The sequence below is a fragment of the Porites lutea genome, chromosome 2 (assembly GCF_958299795.1).
Source record: "Porites lutea chromosome 2, jaPorLute2.1, whole genome shotgun sequence".
NCBI classification, from domain to species: domain Eukaryota; kingdom Metazoa; phylum Cnidaria; class Anthozoa; order Scleractinia; family Poritidae; genus Porites; species Porites lutea.
Window position 1 is genome coordinate 51,358,038 of NC_133202.1, and position 18,549 is coordinate 51,376,586.

At 39.9% G+C, this 18,549-nt stretch overlaps 1 protein-coding gene across 1 annotated transcript; it reads right to left on the bottom strand.

The window, feature by feature from the left end:
- Positions 1–1,976: 1,976 nt before the first annotated feature.
- Positions 1,977–14,933, bottom strand: LOC140926389 (DBH-like monooxygenase protein 1). The gene is made up of 12 exons (XM_073376140.1): positions 14,585–14,933; positions 12,003–12,149; positions 10,857–11,027; positions 9,558–9,644; positions 8,867–9,049; positions 8,004–8,106; positions 6,655–6,818; positions 6,248–6,323; positions 5,694–5,779; positions 5,160–5,198; positions 3,281–3,340; positions 1,977–2,042 (listed from the first exon to the last, which is right to left on the bottom strand). The coding sequence occupies exons 1-12, from the start codon at positions 14,858–14,860 to the stop codon at positions 1,977–1,979; spliced, it is 1,458 nt and encodes a 485-aa protein (XP_073232241.1). The 5' UTR covers positions 14,861–14,933.
- Between the last annotated feature and the right edge of the window lie 3,616 nt (positions 14,934–18,549).

Consider the following 18,549-nt stretch of genomic DNA (forward strand, 5'->3'; position numbering starts at 1 on the left):
AAGTGACAATTACTTGAAATCAGTGCGCGCCTAAAGCTTCAGTGCCGTTTAACAGTTTACATTTCGTTATTGGTCACCTTGAGAAAAGTTTCCCGGAGAGCGTCTTGTAAAGCTCTGAGATGGGACAAAGTTACTACGATTTGCAGATTTTGCATCGTCCAGTACCGTATCACTTTATTATATAGACACGAGTGTATACCACTCGTAAAATTCATAAAAACTACATCCAGGACCCGAGTGGTTTATTTTCCATAATCTCACACGTGAGTTTATCGGTGACGTAATTTCGGTAATTCCCCTCCAAAATTTGTCGGCGTCTTGCGTCCTTTTGAATTTTAATTACACATTTTTCAAAGCTTTGCTTATATCTCGTGGCAAAAACAATATTTTACACACTCGCTGCGCTCGTTCGTAAAATATTGTTTTGCCACTCGAAAATAAAATTCATATCTTCGCGCCACCGTGTAATATCCTCTATATATTCTCGTTTCATTTTGCTAGCTTTTTGCTGAACCGATTAATCACCCAGATCCGGGCTGAGACAGAAAGGCACGGTATGGTTCGCTTTTCTAAGGTGACCACTAAGTCTTTGGCCTCGGGAACAGGCTCTTAGGAGTCAAATGAATTAGGTGAGAACAAAATTGCCGGTGAACTTTTACCCAGGCCAAGACTAAAGTTTTTCTGGTGTGAAGTCAGGGTCTACACTGGTCTGCCGACCGTTCGCCTCCACATCCGGGAACTTGAATAAGACGAGTGTAAGAGAAAAGTCCGGAGGTGTGTATCTGCCAATAGGCTGAGTTTTATTATTAAGTTATTCGATGATCTGTGCCTTGTGTTAAACGTCAGAAGATTATGCGTGGCTGTGGATAATCTTATCAGTGCCGCGAAAGTGTGTGATTGTGTGATTTCCGCATGGTGTTGACAGGTATGTGGTCGCGTGGTTGAGCTGTTTCGCTAACATATTTTTTTACCAGCCATAAAAGCGTTTCTTCGGTGTTTAGGTTAGCTGATTGTACCTTGGAAAAGCAACTCTCGACCCAGGAAATTGGATCTACAATTGTAGGTCTAGTTTCAGGGGGCTTTAATAGCTTTGAACCAAAAGACCGGTTTTTGCAGATACGAAGGTGATAATTTGTGTAGTATGTTTCATTCAGTTTGTTGTCTATTACATACGAAACCCTGTCATTTAACGGACCGCGAAAAAAAGTAGTGTTTTGCTAACTATTTAAGTTGTTATGTAAGGAGGCACCTTTTCGCTGCAGTTCACTCAAATTTCTAGACTTAAATGACACCAGCTTGAAAATTCATGGAGTCAGATTACTGAATAAATTTTCTAAGATTTGCGTCATTTTAAATTTGGACACGTTGAAATACTTCTAGTAACTACTAAGTTACTGCCCGGAGTCAGATAAAGGCTTTTAAACGGCCTTTGAATGAAGTTTTTTGTTTTAAACTACCAAGTAGTACTTAGAATGAGTTAACGTTGATTTTTTTGCTAACCTGGTTTCAAAAATCCAGATATATATATCTGACTAGAGAAAAGATGGCAGGCGTTTTTACTAAAATGTGTTCGGATTTATAACCGAGCCCAATAAGTAAATGAAAAACAACAAATTTTACACGTCCAGTGCGCTTTTCTTATGAGGAGACACAAATCGCCTGAACTGTAAGTATCCTGGAGAGTCCCATACAATTTACTGTAACGACGTTACAGTAAATTGTATGGGACTTTTGGAGCACCTCAAGCAGTATCCGAGGGAGGCGTCATAATCCTTTTCTTATGACACTGATTTGAAAAATTCATTATAGTTCAAATTCAAATTCTTTACGAGCTTATTTTCCGTGAATTGTCGTATGTCTAGGCTGGGTCTCTCTATAAATGGCGAGCGTCGCGTTGGTCTCAAGTGGTTTAAGGCCTGGGACTAAGGGGTTCACCTAAGGGTCTGGATGACAACTCATCTAATTACATCTACAACTCATTTAATTCGTGGATAGTAAAACAGAAAGTCCAAGCACATTTCATCTCTTGTCTCTAAGCCTCCCTAAAAATAAAGTACTTCTTGATCGTTTTGAAGATCGTAAAGTTTATAACACAGCTCTTAAATCAAATGCAAAGACTTGACTCTCCACGAAACGATTTTCAGAATCAATTTACAGCTATTAAAATTACAACAAGACTATTACATGTAAATAAAAACATGTAGGATTTGTTAACCGTCAAGCCACTTTAGCAATAAAAAATGTTTTAGCGACTATTTAAACTGTGAAATGGAGCCGGAGGGCGAGTTGCGAATGTTGCTAGGGGCAACGAGTTCCAAAAGGCAGTAGATCGATACACAAAATGGATTTGAGCAAAGATATCCAATGAAAATTTCGTACCAGTTAAATTAGCTGGCAACCATTTAGACCAACTTTCGAGGTAGCTAAAAAGCGAAATTGGCAGATAGCCTGCTCTAGACCAACGTGACAGCTTATCATTGTTACGAGTTTTTGGTTCCCCAGCCAGAAGGAGTCACTCAATTCAGTACGCCACGATTTCCCAGATCGACACCACAGTAATTTTAGTAATTCTGGCGTAACATTTCTTCAAACAGATGGTTCCGTTATAAATTAATACCACTTTTCTGAACAGTTTGTCCTGTTACAGCAGCTGTCTAGTAAACAGTTGTTAAAAAAAGAATAATGCGTTAAATCAGGGGCGGATCTAGGGGGAGGGTGCAGGGGGTGCGCACCCCCCCCCCCCCCCCGCCTGAGATGACCTGCGGATTTCTAATACAACCGGTATTCTGCAAAAAAAAAAGAAAAAAAAAGAAACTATGTGGTTTATTGGTGTTAAAGTAGAGGAAGAGACGAGTGCACCCCCCCCCCCCTTAAAAAAAATCCTGGATCCGCCCCTGTAAATGGCTTGAAAAAAAATCCCGCAAGTGCTGCAGTGAGTGGAACTACTATATATAAGTGAATGCATATGTGTCTTTGGCGTTCGTTGGCCGGGCTAAAGAGAGTGCAGAGTGAAAACGTTTTTCAAGCTAAGCTCCTTTGTTGTCAAATAACTGACTAATACCCAATCATGATGTCCTTTTCATTGAATCCATTGATATCTTTCTTTTGAGAGTTGCACGCATTAGATAAGACAACAAGCTGTGAACTGAATTTAACTAAAAATTTCAGCTCACCAAAAAAAGAGTACAAAAATGTATAGAACTTGTCAGACCCTTCAACCGAAGGCTTAAAGAAAGTAATGAGTTCTTGTCTTTGAAAAAATTAACTCAACGGAACTTACTTGAATCAGCTTATCTCTGTCCATGGAATCATACAAACAGTAGTGAATAAGGTCATCACCCTAAAAACAAATATCAAAGAAATATTTTATCGCCGAGCTCGTGCGCAGTAGAGCCCGTGGGTGACCTAAGGGAACCCAAGAAGGCGAGAAATTTTACTACTCAAGTCACCGTCCGTCCGTCTGTCCGTCCGTCCACCCCATACATGTAAGCAGATATCAAATGAAGATAAATTTAAAACTGCCAAAATAATCACGCATCCGCCGAAAAATGTCACATGACCGTCTAGCAGGTTCAGGTGTAAGTCCTATCGTGTCGACTGTACACCGATGACGTTAAAGCCGTTTGTCTTTATCTCAAGAATAAATTGCCGCTTAGGAATCTGTAATGTGCAGCAGTCTTCCATGACTCACATCTGGGACTTATAACCGGGACGTATTACAGCCTGGTTTCCATATGATCGTCCGGATCGTCCCGATCGCCCAAGCCGTTTCAAAATATTTCGAGACGATCCGGACGACTGGGGCGATTGGTAGTTTCCACATGATCGCCTCAAAATGAAAATGATCGTCCCAATCGTCCGGATAGAACTCAACTCTATCCAAGCGATCGAGGTCGTCTCAGTCCTCCGGGTCGCTTGCTATCGTCTGGGTAGCGTTTCCATATGATCCTCCCGATCGTCTGAACATTTTTTGAGACGACTGGGACGATTGGGACGATCCGGACGATCATATGGAAACCAGACTTAAAGTGAGAGAGAGTGCGCCTAGAGTGATATTGCTGTGTGTTACTGAACGGGTGACAATTTCTTCGAACGGATTGCCAGTGCTATTCGAACGGATGACAATTTTTGGGTCATCTTGGTGTAAAAAGCGGTAAAGGTTTTCTTTGTTTCCTATTTTCCTTGGCCCTATTTTGACTTCTCACTGGCTTCTTTGTTCTCATTGTTTTACGCGGTCACTTGTGAGGTTCACAGGTTTTTACACCGAGTACTTGAGCCCCATCTTTTTCAAACGGATAGCCCGAGCAGTTCGAACGGATTACGATTTTTCTCGCACGGATAGCCTGAGTCGTTCCAAGGGATGACATTTCTTTTTTCGAACGGCTAGCCAGAGCCGTTCGAGCGGATGACAATTTTTTTAAACGGATAGCTTAAGCAGTTGGAACCGATACCAAACTTTTGGAAAAGCCTTTCACAGCTATCAGTAATTTCGTGTCACACGAAATTTATGGGACTTGTGTTCGCGGCGCGCAATGCATCAAGGTTGGCAATTGGCATGTAAAATCACTTTGTCGTAAGGTAATAGGCCATTTGCAAGATAGCGTCATTTTAGCTACGACCACAATTCTTTTTCGTTTTTCTTTCATACTTAAATTTGGTAATCCCAGAGAGGTTTAAATAACAAAAGCCCTAATTTGCACGAAAAAGCAAAAGCCTAAAGGATTCTGGTCGTAGTAGTAAAATGACGTCATCGTGCAAATGGCCTATTACGCAAGTTCTATTTCCTGCTTCTTTTATTGTTCAACAAATTGTTACTATCCCAGTTCACTGATCCCTTGTGCACAAATTGAGCGCAGACTAGCTCTTTCTAGCACCAAAAACATTACTAACGCCAGTCCCCTTCCTTCTCCTTCACAATTCAGTTATTTTGCTCCTCCTCAATTATCGTCTTTTCCTTCTCCCACTTAAACCACCACCACAATCACCACCGCCACCCCCCACTACGACATATATATTGTTTTCCCTCCACCACAATCAAAACTAGAACCATCACCACATTCCTGTTGTTTGCCCTCCACCGCTTTCACCACCACAATTCTATTGTTTACTCTTTACCACTGCCACACTCGCCACCTATTTTTTTAGTTTTGATTACTCACCGGTTGAATGTTGACTTCTTTTCTTAAAACTTGACTGTCCTGCAAATCAAGACAAGGACATCGTTTGTAAACGTCGAGTGTACCCATATCTAGACTGGGAGCATGGTCTCCTATTTTTCCTTGCAAAGTTACTGCACGCGAAACCCAAGCACGCGAGCCGCGATAAACGAGGGGGTAATTAAGCCCGAGAAGAAACAACTTGATCGTGGATGGAGAGTTTAGAGAGCCTAGTGCCTGTTACAGTGAAGGTGCCAAAGAATCGACCAGGATTATATCAACTCTGCACTTCCCCGCGTCAAATACACAAGGTTCGTCTTTTCTCGTCTTGTCCCAATCCCTTATTATAACATGTGTAGGAAGTCAGTGTTTGCAATCGCGCTGGCTGAGATAAGAACTAGACGGATTTTAAGAGAAAAGGCGGACTGCAAGCAGTCTAACCCATATCTGATGAAAGTATTTATCTCTAAATTCTTTGTTTTAGACTAGCAAAACAAAAAAGGGACTTGTTGTTTTGATGAAACTTCAACTTCATACCTGGAAATTAAAGTCATAATGATTATCTCGGGCAATCTCAGGAAGTTCTTTTCCGTTACGGATATGCCTGGTCCAGGAAGCACGCCCTAGAAAAAAGAATTTTAACTGTGAAATAAAATAATGCTGCATAATTTTGTTTAATCCTACTATAACAAAAAGCATTCCATATTTTTCTTTCTAAAAATGTTTAAACTGGTTAAGATATATCCGCAACTAACATTTTAGGCACACCAATCAACGGAAAACTTAAAAAAGCATACTTATCGACGGCTCCATTTATTTTGACTTGCTAATTTGGTTATTATTTCATAACTTTTTATTGCTAAGACGAGTTTCACGTAGAAAACGACTGGGCGACAATTCTGTCGTCATTTTATCTCCATGTGCCTTGGATATTTTCCAACAGCTAGTTATAATCACTTTTTAGTTTCCACCGCCCAACCAACCGACGTACATAAAGGAAACGTGAGTGAGCGTCAGGAGTCTGGATAGTTTTTTGCATCTTCAGAAAAGAAAGAGAGGTCATTGATACTGGTGATCGTAATGAGCTTTACCTGCCAGATGGGTGTGAAGTAAAATGGCAGAGACGTTGATCCCTCCTCCAGGTAATCCCGTATTGTTGAACAAGGACTGAAACAGAAATTAAACACAGTCGCTATTAATCCAAAGAGCAGAGTAAGATTTGGGCTGTATCTTTTTTCTCCGTAATAGTCGACTCCCGTGCGATGTGGTATTGACCACGAGTAGTTTTTCAAGGACAATCCAAGCGCGACAATTTTGCACATTCGTGACTTTTTTTACAAAAAGCAATACCCTTATGCATGATATGTCCGAGTTGAGCGCAGGATAAAGTTGTTTTAAACTATTTTTAGCTGCAAAAAGAAATATTCGTCCTCCTTCTTCTCTGTAGTCTGTCAAAGCATGGCCCTACCCGAAAAAGACAAAATTAAAAAACATTCACCTCTGTGCATTGGTGCATACAGTATCCAACAGATAACCAGTTTTTCTGTTTCGGAGGAATAATATGCCAGCTATTCACTTTAACACCAACAGGTGCAATCCCAGCGTCATATTTTCGCAAATTGTCGGTGTAGTAGAAACTAAGACCTGAGCTGTCTTTTTGACCTGATGAAAAAAGTGAGAATCACATCTATAGAGGTGGGTAGTTGAAAACAAAGCTGTCAACCTCTGTTATTTTCTTTTATTTTTTTTATTATTAGCGGTGGTGGTGGTGGTGGTGGTGGTAGTGGTAGTAGTAGTAGTAGTAATAGTGGTGGTGGTAGTAGTAGTGGTGGTGGTGGTGGTGGTGGGTGTGATGGTAGTGGTAATGGTGGTAGCAATAATACTGTGGTCGTAGTAGTAGAAATTATGATATAATAATAATAATAATAAGAAGAAGAAGAAGAAGAAGAAGAAGAAGAAGAAGAAGAAGAAGAAGAAGGAGAAGAAGAACATGTTTACCCAGGATGACTGCGTCAGTTAAGAAAAACTGCTATCAATGCAGGTCCTGCTAATTAAAATCCATCTAAAAAAAACTAAAAGGAAAGACTGACAAAAACACCATACAAATTAGAAAAGTTGAAATTGATGCTAAAAACTATTTATATAAGATAAATACGGATTAAAACTTACTATTAATGCCTTGCATGCTTTTGGAAATTTTAAAGCCTCAGGAATAGGACTTCATTCTTATTTCTATATTTATTGTTGTGCATATACTAAGCGTATAGAGTGTTTTCACATGACGTCACGGCGACCATATTGGTGTCCCAAAACAGTAAAACGGCGGCCATTTTGATGTCCCAAACCAGTCCTGTGGGAGTTGAACTCTTTTCTTATGCAAACGATTTCTTTTGTTCCAATAAATTTGCATAGATGCTGGCCACGTGAGTGAAAACACTACATGAACTTAATTCGCTTTGAAAATCTCTCTGAATGGCGTTTGAAATGAGTACATTCACAATGTAGCTCAGTTTTAACCAACCCGCCCTTGCTGGTTGAAGCTGATCCACTCGTAAGATACAATCTCTTCGCCCAGGAAAGGTTATTACACATTTTCTGACATGTAAGCGGTAATCTACTTTGTGGGCTTGCCCAAAAGTCACGAAAACGAGCAAAGGAGTCTATCTGCCTTGAGGAAAAGTAAAATATCAACCCTTGAACATTGCTTTTCCTTGCAAGATACAGGACGAAACATGTCATCACTAGTAATAAAATTCCTGAGGCTTTAAAATTTCCAAAAGCATGCAAGGCATTATTTGCCACGTCAGAAATTGAAAAATGAATGAATGAATTGAAAAATGAGCAAACCTTTGACGAAGTTTGGATTGTCATAATGTATTTCCAGAAGATAATTTTTAGGAGAGTCGCTTGTTCCGATAGGGAAACCAACATGTGGAGGGAAGTAAAAGTCCTACAAGAGAGATGACAATAGAAATAGTCCAGGAGCCTTATATCAGAAGGTGACAAGCAGCTAAACAGTTGGTTAATATTATATATTCTTCTTATCCATTACAGACTCAGTTAACCGACTAAACGCTTGAGTAAGAACTATAAAAAATGCCACTTAGTAAAAACCGGGCTTTGTGATTGGCTGGGAACAAAAACAGGGATAGAATTGCAGTGCACTTACACCCCAAAAGCCCCAAAGTTCTCGGCTTGCCGGTTGTCTTCACAGCTTCGCCGATTTTGGAAGGCGTTTCGAGTGTGAAACTACGTTGGAAAGCTAAGGTAGCATAGTCAAACCCCGTTAAATTGGACACTGTGGGGGTCATAGAAAGTGTCCTTTTTAAGCGGGTTGAATTTAGAGAAAATGCAAAGGCTTTTTTTCCCAAGGGACAAAGCAAACTGTCCACAATAATGAGGTTTCCTTAATAAGAGGGTGTCGTCTGTAAAGTGGGCTTTGACTGTAATTATTGGAGTTAGCCACTCGTGGAAAATCGCCGCGGAAGGTAATGTCGGCAAACCTCTTTTCGACCTTTTCTCCCATCGGCGGCCTTATCTTTCACACAGTATTTTGTCTTTGTTTAGCCTGCGAACGGCAGACGTTTCTCCTCGCTCATCGCCGCTGAGTCGCAGGCTAGTCTTTGTTCCGTTTAAATTTAACCATAAAGTCAACACAAATACTGGTGAAGGTCCTATTTAGATTGAGATTTTTAAGTGTTTTTACGTACCATTCCCCCTACAGCCCAGCCTGCCACAATTGATGAAGACTTGCATTTCAAAAAGGGCATATTGGCTCGATCGTAACAATTAACGCCCTTGTTGAAATGCTCCTCAGTAAAGTTTCCTTCACACTCGAACAGTAGCATGTGATGCACGAAACCTTCGTTTCCTTTCTGAATATGAGGAACAGTCTGAAAAAAATTTGAGATATTAATTAAGTACGTATATATGAGTTCCTTTTTCTATAAATTTTACACGAATGAAATAATTGTGGTCAAGTAGAGAGGTGATATCGTCACAAAAACTAAGTTTGTGACTCATGGGATGAAGAAGAATAAGAAAAAAAACCATGGAAATCCATATAATGTTTTTCTGAAATTGGAATGGATTTTAAAAGTTACTCTCCAAGCCAATTTTAAAAGGATACAAGTGAGTTTAAGTGAGTTTTTTAGAGTTCATCGGGAATCGAGTTCCAATTCACAGCTTTAGCTTCGAACCTAGCAAAAGAACCTTGGTTTTGATTCAGTCTGATGTGTCAACGAAAAAATTGCAGGAGGAAGATTAACCGGTGAGGAGAAAAAAAAAACAAAATATTATTATCCTCTTAGCAATTTAGCCACTTCATGTACCTAGCGTTCCCATTCTCATGTCATTATCATTATTACTATAATTTTCTATTGTTACTTTTCCAAGAGCTACCTTTGTGACGTGGTGTTTTGATGTCAGTTCCGGGCCTTTCAGCAGCGTACACATGTAGGTGGTCTTCTCGCCTCCTGGAATTGTCTCCTTTAAGGAAAAAGTATACGAGAATTAGTTGACATATCACTACGAATTATGGTCTATAAAATTCAGAATCTGTCACAACACTTGTCGTTCATTCTGCAGATTTTTTAAATTTGTTCCACGGAGATGTGGCCTGCATGTAGAAATCTTTTATTTCCTTTTTTGACGTCTGTTATAGATAATGCATTGAAAATATTCCAAAAAAAGACGTCATTTCGCATGGAGAGGGTGCTTATTATGACAGACAGGTCCGGTTGGGTTGCCCAAAAATGGTAAGCGACTTACCAGCACACCAAAGATCTGCGAATTCTTTTAGTTCACCAAAAAATGGCTCAAATATGTGTGAGGTGATTCTGGAATCGAGAAAGTGGTAATTGCAGGAAGGCGACCCGATCTTACTTGGTTTACCGATAAGCCGGATTGAAAGGACTAACTCACAACGTAATCCTTTGCACTACGTTTGAGTTGTCGGATACTGGCTTCCACCATTAATCTTCCGTCCAGTATTTCTAGAGGTATTTTTGCAGCAGCTTGTATCAAACGTAATTCATGCAACAGAATTCTTTTAGAGCTGAGCTGTGTCACGAAATTTATCGAAATTCAAACAGCGGGAACTGCCACAAAACTTAGTTAAACGTAAAAATTAACGTTCAAAACATTGAAGGAAGGTATATTAAATAACACAGCAAATACAAAAGAAGGCACGGGTGGACAAACGTGAAGAAGATTGAAACGGATTAAAATACCGTAAAATTCCGAAAATAAGCCCCGGGGCTTATATTTTTCAAAGGCCCTTTTTGAGGGGCTTATATTCGGAGGGGCTTATCTACCGAGGGAAATTTGCGTTTTAAAATCGATTGGGCTAGCTTTATAGTTGGAACCACATTTACCGTTTTTCGTTTGTTTTACTTTGCATTTGAGGGCGTTACCGGACTTGCCGGTTTGGGGGGCTTATATTTGGAGGCGCTTATACATGGAGGGGCTTATTTTCAGAAATTTACGGAAGCGGTTTTGAAAACTTGTAAGGCAAAACTTTTCAACCTTCATTTCTGTTGTTTGTGATGTTTGATATAGTTAGGAGACATGTATGTTTAACATAAAGTTGTAATTGTGTCATATGCAAGGAATTTATTCGCTAACGTTTATTCTATTGCGGATAAGAGTGAGTAATTGGCATAACCAAAGTCGTGACACAGCCCCTTTAAATATACTTACGTTGTTTGCACTAAAAGTGAACTTTTTCCATCCAGTCTCATTAACGTTTCTTTTATCCATACTGTTCAACAGTAGGATGGTTTTAGTGCCTCTGAACTCATGGTATTTCATCTCCGTTGAGGATACTGGATCTTCAGAATGATACGCAAACACAACTTTGGTGGCACCGTCCTATAAAAAAGAAGAGAGTTACTCCCATGGTACCATCCAACATCTCTTTTCAATTTTCAGTCAATCATTGAACTTTTATCTCATTTGGTGAAGAGTGGTGTTTTCAAGGGAAGGGTCAGAGATGTGCAGACCCCCCCTAAAAATATATTCGTCAGACCGGATGATTTTTGAAAGCACTGGACAAACTGCCATGCCATGAAATTAAAATAACTCCCGATAACTGAAGTTTCACCTACAACTTTCATCTCGTACTTCAAACATAACAGATCCTTCCACTAAGGGAATATCCATCGACACTGCTTGCCAAGTTTAAAGGTGGTACGGCTAAAGAGCTCTACAAAGACGCGAAATTGTAGAAAGGTTTGTACGGTAAGGGGCACGAACATGCCCCCACCACACAAACGTCTCAGCTCAGAGAATTTGACGCGAACGTTTAGATGTGCGCAAAATAGCCAACAAGGGTTCGCGCATGCGCAGGTAAGGGGTTTACAAGATACAAATTCTCAAATCCTCTGTCCGGGACTGAGCGCGTATTTGATTACGTAATGGATTTAAGATCGTTTTACAACCGGAAACACGTGAAAAATTCTGATGTAGCAAAGGTGTAGTTAGTTTTTTATCGCCTTTAAACCGGACTGTGAAACTCAAAGCCTTGTGGATCCCGCCCCTGAAAGCCTTGTGAGACCCACCTTTGTAAGCCAAGCGAAAACCCGCCTTTGTGAGTGATTGAGAGTGAATTGTTATGAATACTGTCTCCTTCATTTGCACATCGATCTTTCGTTTGCACCCAAACATTTTGCATAACTTTTGCTTTTAATTTCTCCTGGGTATTGCATTCGTCCCAACAGAAATTGGAAACATAACTCATGCAAAACTTTTCCGAGTGAACAAGATATATTTTGGAAGATGTGCAAATAGAAAATGGATTACTTTCCCTTCAAGGGATAATTCAATGAGCAAAAATTAAACACATACCTCAAATTTCCTGTCACGTGGATCGCAGGTGTCAAATTTCCTCGAGAACTTAAGCAGAGTTTTTCCGTCGCTTTCTTGGAAATCCGCAAGTTTATAATCTTGCTGTTCGTCGACCAGTGGAATTGCTTTGTCATCAGCGTAACGATCCTGCGAGAGAGGTTTTCTAAACTTTAGCCCGTAACAATGCAAAAATTTATTGTAAGTAGATAGCAAAATTGATCAGATTATTAAGTTAACGTTTTATTATTGCCCACAACACCATTGCGGCAAAATAATGTAAATGTTCGTACCTAGCAGGTCACAGATATGTCGTTTAGTGTATGTGGCCCGGGGGGGGGGGGGGTACTCAACAGAGTTTCATACTGGGGAGGCTCTGCCCCGGGGTCCAATTCCTTACCCAACCTTTTATATACCGGGCCTTTTTGACACCAGACAGGGTACCCCTCTTGTATACCTTCTATTGACAAATGATGCCCATTTCACATACCTCATTTAGAAGTTTGCATCTGGCCCTTTTAACTGCTACAAAATGAACTGTCTTTAAAATAGATATAAATCACAAAACCGGACCGTTTTCTCTTCTTCCTAAAGGCCAAAAAATCTGTTAGCCCGTTTGGGCCTTTTTGCAGACCGAAATGGGCAAATTTCCCCAACCTTTCGACATGTTTCAACTATCATATACCTGACGCCTGAAAAATGTACCCATTTCGGGCGGCGCCTCCCTGTAGAGGCCATTATAGGGACTTCCCCTCCCCCTAAGGGTTGTTACATGGATTCAAGCCGTCGTAGTTAAGAGGAAAGGTGTTGGCTGCCAAAAAACAGGTGAAAGACAACTGATAAAATTGACAAAGAAGTTAGGCATGATTGCTGAACTTCATCTCAAAATATATAATTTCTTGATTGTAATAAAATGTCGTTTCCAATTAGACGTACATATAAGTGTCGTCCAATTAAGAAATCTTAACGGTGACCGCGAACCAGAGCTGTTACGTTCAGTGTGGCTCGTTTAGTTCAACAATTTCGTTGTTACAACAAACTCTGTTTCTAAAAATACGTCATTCAGTTTCATGAGCTAATAAAAAATCCAAACGCAGCGTCCGCCCCACACTTAGCAATGTTTACTTTCTCTCTCACTGAAGAAACTGAAATACGACAAATAAAGCATCACTGTCAGTGTCTGTGGCGATATGGTACCTATCAGGGGACATCTCGATAGACATCATCCTACACCTGAATTATGCAACACAAAGTTGTTAAATATCCCCTTGCGTAATTCCTAACCGTGAAAGTTGTATTTCAATACTTTGTGAAAGCATGTTAAGAATCTTTACTATGTGACATTGATATGGGCAAGGAGATAGCACAAACGAGTAAACCTGCATGCATTGTTGGATTGTTATTGTTCAGTGTTTGATGTGTTGTCGTTGTTGATTGTTGATTGTTTTTGTTGAGAGAGTTTTATTCGGCGTGGTAAAAAATGTTTCGATGCCCATGAAGTTATTAGTTAGTAGGACTATCTTATAAACGCTTTCGATCAGCAGTTAACATATAATCTCATTTTCTCTAAGGCTTTCAAATGGGAAAATATACCAAAAATCAATAATTCAAAGAAATGTCTATGTTGTTGTTGTTTTGTTTTTTTTTGCTTTGTTTGTTCTTCTTTTTTTCACATCATCTTTATTTTTCTCTCATCACCGCGGTAGGATTAGCTCAGTCGGTAGAGCGCTTGACTGTAGAGCGGGAGTTCTCGGGTTCGTTTCCCGGGACGGAACCAACACTCAGGGTCTTAAAAATAACTGAGAAATGAAGGTACTGCCTTTGCCCTACAAACGGGTAGACCCTCGCGTCCCGTCTCCAGTTGGAGACGTAAAAATAGTGTCCCCAATTAGTACTTTAGTGCTAAATACCTTGTCACTCAAATAAAGAACTTTTTTTTTCTTTTCGAGAGGAGAAAAGCTTTGGCCCGAATTGACCGAAACCGGAAAGCGCACATGAAAAGCCACTGGCATCCAGAGTATCTAAACTTCCCATTAGTATACGTAACGAGCCAAAAAAAGATATTCTTGTTTTTGTTCAAGATCGAGGTTTCAATAATTGTGCAGATGATATATGATACAACCATTCATTATCGAAACAAAATAGATTAGTTTGCTAGCAAAGACCTGCGCTTTTTATATTTTTATATTTTGATCTGCATCTTGACTAGTTTTCGGGCCCGGAACTCTTTACCGACAACAACAACGACAACAACAAGCTATATTTGCAGGACTACACAAGTACATACAGCATTGCAAAATCTATTTACAATTACGTTTTAAGAAAGAGAACCGAGACTTTCGAAAAACATGATGGGCCCGGCCCAGGCCGTACAAAAGAAAAAACGCGTTGTGCAATAGCCTTTTACCGATAACTTTTTAGTGCGGACTAATAGTGATATATGAAAATATTCACAGTTTCAGAAGTTCCTTTCTTGATCTTCCCATCCAGTTTCACTGTCTCAACAATCAGGTTTGTAATATATAACAACAACAAAGCGTTGCCTACGTATACAGATAGTTGCATTATTTAAGTCATCACTTTACCGTAAGATATCCTTTGTTATCTTTCACCCATCCGATCACGACATCACTGCCAACCATTTGCCCAGAACGACCAGAGAACCCAAATCCAACCCATCCTGTGGTGGTCGCCTCCAAGGCAAAGGAAACAGTTTCCGCGTCCCAATCAACGGTCCAAAACAGTTTCATCTTCTCCGCTGTGTCCAAAACTGCATTGTGAGCGTACTCTGAGAACAGATCTGCAGAAACGGCGCAGTGAAAAGATGCGAGACAAAGAAAAGTAAGCAGCGTAACAGCCATTATTGTTGCGTGTTCCGCTCTTACAACAATATTAATTATCTGCTAAAAGCTTCACTTAATTCACGCAAATTAAATGACTCGGCAGAGACGTCATCGGACGAGGCATGGGGCAGAGATTGTGGATGGCACAGGGTGCCGGTGCCGGTACTCTGAGGATACAAGTACAAATTTGTCTTCGTATGTTATTAAGACCGATATTTTTAAATGTATGTAGTAATTTTTCTGTAGAAGTTCCGTGATCGATCCCGAAAGCAAAAAACAAAACAAAAGCAAAACAAAGATAAAAGATATTTTCTCTTGGTATAGCTCTGGCCCTGAGGAAGGCTAATATTGTTTGCCGAAATATTGGCCTATAATAAATCAGCTCTTTCAAGTAGTGCCAACCTTGCATTAAGTTTTGTTTCAAAACAAACATCGCCCGTCTCTAGCTGTAGAGGCCCTAGCTGCATTGTTATAATTATTTTTTACCCGTCTAAGTGTATTTTACGCATTCAGGAACACTCGACGTGTTTGAAGATTTAGTTCTCCATGATAAACCCGCATATAGTTAACCCTATTTTCAGTCTTTTTGGTTTAAACAAGCCTGACAAGTGGTAAGAGCAGCCTCGTCTAACTGCATTACCCCCTTATCTTACCCCCTTATCCCCTTAAAAGACAGTTTCGCTACCCCCGGAATGAGTGACTCCGGTCTTTGACACCCGAGATTACGCTGACTTCGAGAAACTTGATGAGTATTTCAAGACCTTGCAGGGATCTGTGCCTTGTGTAAGGTAATCCAAGACAAAAATATACCCCTTGTCAGTGGACCTTAGATTTCGGTTTCATTCGTTCGAGCAACTAGCTATAAAGAATTGAAACCTCACCATATGAAGTACAACGCCGGCAATGTTATGAATAAGCGAGCGTTACGTAACTTGGGCTTATGTAACAGCGAAACTATGAGGGTTTACAAGCTAATTTTAACCTTCTCCATCAGTGTTCTCTAGGAACAACTTTTTTAGAGTGCGCACATTAACAAACGATTAACATGCTTGATACGGGTACAAGTTCCCGTGAGAGTAAACGGCCCTGGAAGCGTAACTGATCTAATTTTAATTTTTAAAATATACATATGTTATGTAAAACTTGGAGACTACTTCTAAATTTTGTTCCTTTGTAACAGTGCTGATTTCATGATACGCCGTCTCTGCGCCAAATATTACGTTAAAAGAAAATGATTTGGTATCAATTAATAGATTCGTACCTCTACCATTATGGCAGGTAATGCAGTGAAAATAAGGAAATACTTGAATAAATTGTCGTTTTTGTATTGTTATCTTTGTCAGTAATTTTTCTATACTTAAGTGTTTATTACATGCTTCAAATATCCGACGTCAACCCGTGAAGTGATATAAGGTATTCATTAAATAGCATTTCTATCCACAGCACAGCTAGTCTCCCTAAATCTGCTCGGGCCGCAGTCACGCAAATGCACAGCGAGCCCCGCGGTCTAATATATCAAATTTTAAGATGCTCTTAGATTAATTTTCTAAGGCTCTTTTCAATGAAACGTCATATACATTAGAATACATCTAAAAGTTTGCTAAACCGGCCGTTTCTCTATTTTTGTGTTTTGCTTTAGGCAATGCAGCCCTTCTATTCGACTGAATTAAATTCGACCTCTGAAACCAATTGCAAGTCGTGCTAGTGTCGAGCTGCAGTCGAGCTACAGTCGAGCCAGCTTAGCACGGCAGTAACACGACGTTTGAAATAGGGCTAAAGCACTGGTATGTATTAAAACTGCGTAGCGCGCAGGTGCTCCCATGACCTTCAAAGCTACCGTTACTTGTAGCAAAGCGGAAGCCAATGATTTTCATAATATAATCCAATGGCAAAAACTTTATTAAGTCTTCCAACAGGGATCTTACGACCTATTTCACTAAAGTGATATAAAGCAACAACTAAACTAGAAATTTTCAATAAATTTAAAACTGCCGTGTGAGGTCATACAAAGAGGTCGCAACTATTGTATGCGAATAGCTAACTTCTTCGTTACTGCGAAAACAAGTGGAATAAACTCTCAAACTAATTAAGTTAAAATGCGAATACGCGTGACGATTGGCACTGAGTTCCACAAACACTCTTTAGGTAAATCATGATTGTTGTGCCAGTGCCGTGCAGCACAGGGCAATCATTTTGGAGTGTAAGGTTTGTTGTTAGTTATTGTGATATATTCAGTGTGAATTTCAGATTCCTTTTGAAACGTCATGGATGTTAACCAGGTAACTTCGTGCCTGATTGTTCATGCACTGAAATATCTGATCGACGTCTCTAAGCCTAAAAGCTCTAGATACTGGACCAAACTCAAACTTGCTTTTTGAGTTTTAAATTTTAAAGAAGTGAAAAAATGTACTAATCAAAATCAGTTGCGCGCCATTTTGGCCTTCCAAAATCATTCTAGCCAACCGACCGCGGTAATCAGCGTCTCTCTCTCCCTAAACTGAGGCAGCAATTCAGGAAAGCCGTAAAACTGATTATAGGAAGAAAAATTTATCCTCCAAATTTGAAGTCTAACTACTACCCACGGAATCAATGAAGGCCTTTCTGATTCTGATTTCACTTATTAAAAAGGTTATGCCATAAAAAAAACGCTTTGTTCCTGAGTCAAAAAGATCGATTTGAGCTACACGGTCGCTTCATGAATTATAAACGGATTTTTTCTCCTCTTCGCCCTCTGTGTTATCGCCTCCAGTAAGATAAAAGAACGGCCGCACACAGCATCCTCGTAAAGAGAGCGAAAGTAGCACAAAAATGATTCGGCGGACCAAGAGATGACACTTCGGAGCTTATTCGGAGCACTTCGACTCCTTTTCGTTAAGAGAATCAGTAACTTTCGGTATTGGTACAGTAAAGTCAGCATTCTTTATGTCCTGGTAAATAACTAACAAACAAAATAGCGAAAAAATTGTTATGTATTAACTTTATCCGCAACTTCAGAGAGCTCTATTCTATTGCGCATGGCCAAAGGGCCGTCACGCCCTTCGCATGACAAAAGGACAAAGAAGGGCTCTGGGGAAAAAATCCTTAATTAACAATGACCGAGACCATGCTTGATGAGCCCACGAGACTGAGCACCTCACTCAAACCCTTGTTTTCACTACTAAGGTCTTCCTCCTGGGGAACACTGGGATTTCTCTAATTTGTGAAGAACAAGTGCTTCCGGCCGGTCAAATTAAGTTGGCCGGACATCAAAAGTCAACATTTTTTTGTGTTTTAATTTAATTGTTTCATTTTTTAACTATTTAATTATTTATTATTATTCATTCAAAATATTTCCCCGATTCTGATTGGCCAAAATCACACGCATAATTCACCATAACCAGCTACTGAAGACCAAACTTGGAAGAATTTTGCGATTAATCAACCGATGACGTCAAAAGTGCAGCTTCCTTGCAGGTTAATGCACTGTTAACCAAGAAGACCTGGGGACTAGGTTGAGTTGGGGGACATTTCACTCGTTTCAAGAGTAAGAACTAGGCGAAATAATAGCTAAAAACATGGCAAGAACGGCAAGAAGACAACTCGAAGGGCGACATCTGCTCTTTGGAGAATATTTGCGGAGCTGAACAACCCTGGGGTCTTTTTTCCAAGTTTTCTAAAACTGCATGAAGTTCGATCTATAAATTTCTCAAAATTCCTTCATGAAACTG

Coding starts and splice junctions, on each gene's coding strand:
- LOC140926389 (XM_073376140.1), bottom strand. CDS start 14,860: ATGGCTGTTACGCTGCTTACTTTTCTTTGTCTCGCATCTTTTCACTGC. Junction 11,028..12,002: donor CACGTGACAGGAAATTTGAG/GTATGTGTTTAA, acceptor TCTTTTTTATAG/GACGGTGCCACCAAAGTTGT. Junction 6,819..8,003: donor CAATCCAAACTTCGTCAAAG/GTTTGCTCATTT, acceptor TTTTTTCATCAG/GTCAAAAAGACAGCTCAGGT.